The 6,525-nt window shown below is 40.4% G+C and overlaps 1 protein-coding gene across 3 annotated transcripts; it reads left to right on the forward strand.

The window, feature by feature from the left end:
• The first annotated feature begins 1,253 nt into the window (after nucleotides 1-1,253).
• LOC111263790 (uncharacterized) lies at nucleotides 1,254-6,134 on the forward strand. 3 transcript variants are annotated; one of them, XM_086969798.1, is made up of 8 exons: nucleotides 1,254-1,417; nucleotides 2,075-2,263; nucleotides 2,506-2,676; nucleotides 2,947-3,167; nucleotides 3,776-3,912; nucleotides 4,107-4,345; nucleotides 4,654-4,966; nucleotides 5,782-6,134. In XM_086969798.1, exons 1-7 carry the CDS (start codon nucleotides 1,392-1,394, stop codon nucleotides 4,961-4,963), a joined length of 1,293 nt encoding a protein of 430 aa, XP_086825924.1. In that variant the 5' UTR covers nucleotides 1,254-1,391; the 3' UTR covers nucleotides 4,964-4,966; nucleotides 5,782-6,134. The 3 variants fall into 3 exon arrangements, with proteins under 3 accessions (XP_086825924.1, XP_086825920.1, XP_086825923.1); XM_086969794.1 differs by having other exon boundaries at nucleotides 4,654-4,936; XM_086969797.1 differs by having other exon boundaries at nucleotides 2,078-2,263; nucleotides 4,654-4,936.
• Nucleotides 6,135-6,525: the final 391 nt, after the last annotated feature.

Below are 6,525 nucleotides of genomic sequence, written 5' to 3' on the forward strand. Positions count from 1 at the left end.
TCAGCTTGATGCCCGAGAGCGGCTGAGTAAATTGTATCTGATAATCTTTGTTCATCAATCAGAAGGTGAGAAGTTTGGTATTGAAATGAAATTGGGGAAGTGGAGGGGATTGCCACCCAATAGAGGCGGGGTGCCCAGTGAACTCTTTGTCAGAGTATCTTATCAGTGTTAATAAAAAGAGCTAGTGAAATAAGACTCAGTTTTTTTTGACTGTGTAGTAATCGTATTTTCTCCATAAATTTGACTGGTAGACGGCCAGTATGTTCCGTTCATATAGACGGTACACCCAACCCAGGGAAATCAAAAATACGTCGAAAGAGTATTTTTATGCTTTTGTCAAGCCTCAGCGTTATTAACGTCTCCTTAAATAAATAACATTAGGTGCCAGCGGTTTACCTCAACCAGATACCATTTATATATAATTATATAGCATCAATTTCGGTCGTCGGATATTTAAGTAATAATTTTTCAGTTATAACTTGAATTGTAATAAAAGCGATTACATCAAAAATATGTCAAAATATCGTTGTGTTAACTTAAATTATCGGCATGTTTAGAAGTTCAGCACATTTTTCAGCCCCTTGAATATCTCTGGATATCTTAATATTTCCGTCGAAAGATGTCCGTCAAATGTGGGAAAACAGATAACGTTCTCATTTGCAGCACTTAATAAACAATAATAGTAGTAATAATAAGGTAAATCTACATGAAAGAAAAAATACATTTATTGTGGTACGTAGATTACTGTTGAAGTATTCCATCTACGAAAATCATAAGCAATACTCACGTGATGAACATTTTAAGTAGGCTAGACCTGCCCTAGTTCCTATAGTCTTCAACTATTAGCACCACAAAAGACTGAACCTCAGTTTGAAGCGACTAAGGGGTAATGTATCTTAAAGTTTGTGCATCCGAATCCCCCGGCTCGGGAATTCTGGCTCATGAAGTTTATCATTGCGATTTGCCAATCTCAAACCTAATTGTGTTACTAATAGAGTTACGTTTGTTGAATTGAACATTACGTCTTGAACTAATGTTTATGTCGTTGTAGCTTATTTTCTTCCGAATGCTAAAGCAACGTGCTTACACGTATTCGAAAGGGGACGGGTTTGTTATCTCGTTAAAATCGCCTTAACGCATAAACTAAAAACAGTCAGCTGAAACACACAGCAGGCAAAATATGATACGTACAGGAGGACCGCATTGTTACATGTCAAAACACGTTCCTCGCTCCGGCACGATTACATTTTTCGAACGACAATTGCATCTGTCGTCGACTACTCCGTTGGGATATTCGACGCACTCGGATTGGAGCAGCACCCAAAAATGTCGGATGAAAGGCCTCACTAGTACCTTGTTATGCTTGTTGTTTTGGGTAAAGCCCATTTACGATGCAACCTAACTCGACCCCAAACAGGTAGGTTTGAGAAAGTCTTTCTCGCTTTTAATCTAGAGAAAAAACCTAACTTAATGCGAGGAAGTCGACGTATCGGTGTGTTTTTTGTATAGCTTAGACTATTTGAGCGGATATGTACGTGTTTATCTTTCTAGCGCTAGAGAAAAAGCACCATTCAATGGAAAATATTGAAAAGTCGCAATGAAATACTTTTTTGCTTCAATATGCCCTGCTCTTACTTTTCTTTTCACCATTTTTACCTAACGTTCATAAAACGTCTTCGACCTTATATTTCATAATAGATTGTTGCAGTTGTAACATCATTCCTTTGCCATAATGCAGATTTTCTATAATGCATGTTATCGTCTTCTATGTGCTCGCTGCCTAGTATGTTGTATTGATAGAACGGTACCAACTGGTGGTCGATTCCGCTTAACATCGATAAATGTTTCAACATAGCAGTTTACCGTTTTCTTTCCTGTATCATAATTTTCTGTTTGATTGAGCTATAGGCGGATTTCGGAAGCTCCGTGTCGTCTTGTTGCTCCTCAACGGTTTTCACTCACTGATCTTCAATGTAAAAGATTTCTCTTTTCAGATATGAGATTTTATCTATGGGCTATTCGTCTAAAACGCATTTAAGGGTACATGATATTCTGTTTTTATGCTGTTTATCAGCAGTAAGTTCGGGCGTCTGCGAGGCATCCCTTCTCACCTCGAAGAGGCGATTGCCGAGCTCGAGAACTCGCTGGCCTCACCCGAAGGGGGCGAACGAGCCGGTGCTTCACCGTTAGCGATGATCCTACATGGAATGGATACAGCGACCGACTCTAACCTGGCCAATCAGCTACGGCTCTTTACTCAACGGTACGTATATACGTGTCGTCAACAGCTGGCTGCACTCTACAAAAGCTCTGCAACACATAACAGAAAATCTATAGATATCTCAGCTAAGTGATTGCTCTAGTACTCTTAGTTACGACATGTTACGATACGATTAGAAAAAAAACAAGAGAATGCGTAAAATTACAACCCACCAAAGATCATTGACGCTAGTGTCTAGTTCCTTCTCAAATAGCGGTACGATTTTTGCTTGGATTGCCTTGTAGACTAAGTGAGTTTGTGACTCAAAGCCGAAGTAACGCCGAAGCGGAGGCCGAAGCATTGTGCCAGGAGCGACAGAAAAACGTGATAGAGGCTGAAAAAGCAGCAAAAGAGGTGGCGTTGGCGAAGCTCCGTACCGAAGAAAGTCAACTTCAGTTGGAAAGCGTCCATGAGGAGTAATCCACGCATTTTCGCTTATATATATAGCTAGAGTAACTTGAATCTGAAACATGTAGTCAAGTTTAGTCTTTAATTTTTGTTGCAAGGGTTCCTGCTTGTTTAGCGCCATTTCATTCACAATAGATTTAAAGAGAATTCGGAAAATTGGTCTCGCAGTTCGCAAACTATTGGTTATTACTAACTTCCTTTCGACCAATATAAATCAAACTTGCAACGACACAATAGATAACCTGTGAAAGTTGTCGGGCGCCGGGGACGTCTTGCAGAGTGGCGTTCCTCAAAGCTGATCTCGAAAACGAACGGGCTCGTATTATTCAGTTAGAAAAAAACATCGTGGAGATCAAGCATCAAGCAGGTGTTCGCGTTAAGGAAATCGAGGCTCTTGAAGCTCGCCTTAAAAAGACTGAAGATGCTCGGGCCGCTTTCAAGGAACAACGGGACGTCCTCACGGTTAAACTAGCTGTTGAGCAGGGTCGGCTTGTTGCCGGTGGGTGTCATAAGATTATGTTATTTGTCGAACTTTGACTATAACTACATTTCCGGTTAACGTACGCAAAAGTGTAATATTTTTTTACGAATGTTGAAATAGAAATCGGGGTGTTCTTGGTCGAGGGATAAAAGAAAGTTTACATTAGGACAAGACTGACGCTTCAGCATTTGTAGTTCTACCTTTATAAGTTACTGTGAAATGCTGGGGATTCTTCAAACAAAGAAATGCGTCCGAGGTATTTAAAGTACGCCGTAATTTTTAGTGAGAGGTATGCACTGCATATTCAGCATTTTTTTTGATTGTATAATTATTTTTTCTATTTTAGTAGTAATTGTTTTGGTATTGTCATTAATCGTATGATCTTAAATAATAAATTTAAACAACAATTGATTTCTTGACAAATCATGTCTGCTGTGTGCATGGTCCTTTAGATGAACGACTTATGAAAATTAGTTTAATCAAACTAATTAAATAATAAATCAGAAACTTAATACCATATCCTTTAACGCAAAACCGGTAATGGTGGGACAATATGAAACATGGCCTTCAAATATGTCGTTGTTAGGACTGATCTCTGAATAATTGTCGATGAAAAATTATTTCAGTAACTGCTGCTTTAGAGGCCTCGGAGAGAAGTGCACAACACCGCCGGTCTACTGCTTTTGGCGAACATCTGTTACCGGCGCGAACCAGCACGCCCCCGATTACAAACTGCACTCCTACCTGTCATCAGATAAGGCAAGTTTGCGTAAGTGTGCGATCGGTAGTATCAAAAAAGTTATTGTCGTCATCCTTCTCTTGACCCTTTCTATGATGACCAACTAGTTCCATCGAACACGTGCCAATGGATAATGGTGATCTTCATTCTCTGCCATAGCTCAAATTAGTCGGCATTAAAACCGGTCTTTTATTCTTGCCACTTTATTTTTTAGGCAGGATTTAGCGGAGCTCCGAGCTGTAAACGAGCAGCTTCGCCGCGAGTTAACCGGATGTCAAGAGAGGGCGGTTCGTCAGCGAGAAGCTAGCAACGCCAATGAACGCCGTCTGCATGATCAGCTCAATCGTGCGCGGAAGCTTGTTAGCCAAGAACGTAGCCGCGCGGAGAAGCTGGCCTATCTCCATGCTGCTCTGGCGTCCGATCGGCGTAATGCCGCCGACCTGATCACCACACTACAGTAAGCGACAAGATCAACGATAATAGCTAGAAGTCTCATACATGCTTAGTCCACTGAGATGCTAATGGAGGCGTAAATATAAGAGCAGAGCAGTAGGAATTGGTCCTATTTTATTCAGGTGCTGTGATTTTAACGTACGTTTACAGTTCTGCCCTGGTCTATTAACGTGTTAGAATTTTATTAAATACATTCAATAAGATTAACTTTCTCGTTTCACACCTGCAAGCACATACGCTATTTCACCTGGAAAAAAAAACTAATTATTGTTCCTGTCTTCGCCATTCTGTGGACGCCCGCAACTGTCGTAGAGGTCAACTTACCCAGCTCCTCTACGATAATCAGAGGCAACCACGGGGCAAACAACAGGCCAGTAGTAGTTGTCAGTCTTTTCAAAAAACTGAGCCCCAGGATGAGTCCAGTGAAAAAAGCGACCCTCAGGGAAATCGACAGCAAGACGCGCAAGATGAACTTGAAGAAGATACGCTGGTACGGGCCCCCTCTGTCGAAAACTTAAGTTGCAGAGAAAACGAGCTTGGTCAGCAGGAAACCCAACTTCGAAGGAGGCACAGCATTCCTCCTAACTTACAACAAGCAAGTTCTATTAGAAGTACTAATTAACCCGTAGGTATACCATATAGTGAAAGACGAAGGTATACACATCTATAGTACATACATGTGTAATAATAAATAGTTAGGTCCAAATAATGCTATGGGGTTTTGTAGATTTCTGTAGGCAACAGCAACCCTTAATCACTTATATCGTATGTTGTAAACACTTCGTCATGGTTGTATTTCTATAGATTGTACCCGCAATACAATGCCACTCAGACCTTATGGTTTTTCTATTCTAACCATTTTATTATAGATGCGCCATGAAGTAATGCTAGCTGGTGAGGGGCGAAGCAATTAGGTTGTAACAAAATAATGGCAGTCATCTGCCCTTCCTTATCCCTTCAATATATATACTCTATTTGTTTGCTTCTGATATATTGTATAAACGTGTTCTTTTTCCTTATCATTAGCCCGAAGCTCCGTAGGCCATAACTGGTATTACGTTGCGCAATACACGTAAATTTTCGACTCTCGCTCTAATTTTCCTTACGCCGAACTCAGGAAACTGCTGTTCTGGCCCAAGCTGATTGTACTGTACAACAAAAATTTTACAACTCAGCTTGAAAGGACCCTCTAAATTCGAGGATAAAATTTGGGATCTCGTGGATGTACCTACAATCAGCCATCTCAACTCGATAAGGATTACGGATATCTAATAACAACTCACCAAACAGCTCGTTAATTATTATTAATGAAGATAGGCTCCAAGTACTCGACTATTACGAGACGCTATGTTGAATGAAAAAAGGTCCATTATTTATGTTACAGTCTAATATTGCATGTGGATTATAAATAAATTAATTTACTCTTTCTCTATTTTGCAGGCCGCGACCGAAAATTGCCCCACGATGTGAAAACCAAACGCTGTCGACAAAGTTTATTCCTTTTATTTATTCGGACCGTTCATTGTGTCCGTATTCGACGTTATGTATGAGATGGCTCATTTTTTTCACCGAAAAGACCATATTACCAATTTTTTTCTCACATCGGACGTGAGTTCACCTTCAAAGCGCTTTTACTCGAAAACAACGTGAAATATTCTAGCGAAGACTTCTATGACAAAGTGGGCGGGTTCTTATTATTATTCTAATTAAAAAGGAACGCATGGAATAAATAATCTTCCTGCTAAAGTATTGTTTCTGCTGTAATAAAAAGAAAAAGAGATCTTTTTATCTGACTAGTTATGTGTTGTAGTTGTCATACTAATATACCGCTCTCGTCAGAACCCGCGCAGATTTGACGATTAGAAGAAGTCAGATCCACGCGCCGTCTTCGTACAACAACAATATTGCGTTTGCCTACGACTAAACTTAAAGCCATGAAGTTCGAAGGCAGAGGGTGAAGTGAGAAGGCAGTCGGACGATTTTCTTTGTGATGATAGAAGGGTCCGCTAGGTACCTAAAGCAATGCTCAGCATTTTCTCTACAAAGGCAAGGAGCATATATTTACATATGAATTGTGAGATTTACTTATCTTGTTAGAGGACTGCTCACTAAACCTTAATGCCTTAGCCCGAAGTGAAAAAGCCCAATGACCCACCCAAAGTCAGCCTTAAAGCCGCGTTAGTG

This window comes from Varroa jacobsoni, unplaced genomic scaffold (genome assembly GCF_002532875.2).
Source record: "Varroa jacobsoni isolate VJ856 unplaced genomic scaffold, vjacob_1.0 scaffold_85, whole genome shotgun sequence".
Classification (NCBI taxonomy): Eukaryota; Metazoa; Arthropoda; class Arachnida; order Mesostigmata; family Varroidae; genus Varroa; species Varroa jacobsoni.

Bases quoted from the DNA above. Each gene is read 5' to 3' on its own strand.
- LOC111263790 (XM_086969794.1), top strand. From the start codon at position 1,392: ATGCAACCTAACTCGACCCCAAACAG. The intron at 1,418-2,074 runs GTAGGTTTGAGA...GCTGTTTATCAG, and splicing joins CCTAACTCGACCCCAAACAG to CAGTAAGTTCGGGCGTCTGC. The intron at 4,346-4,653 runs GTAAGCGACAAG...CAACTGTCGTAG, and splicing joins GACCTGATCACCACACTACA to AGGTCAACTTACCCAGCTCC.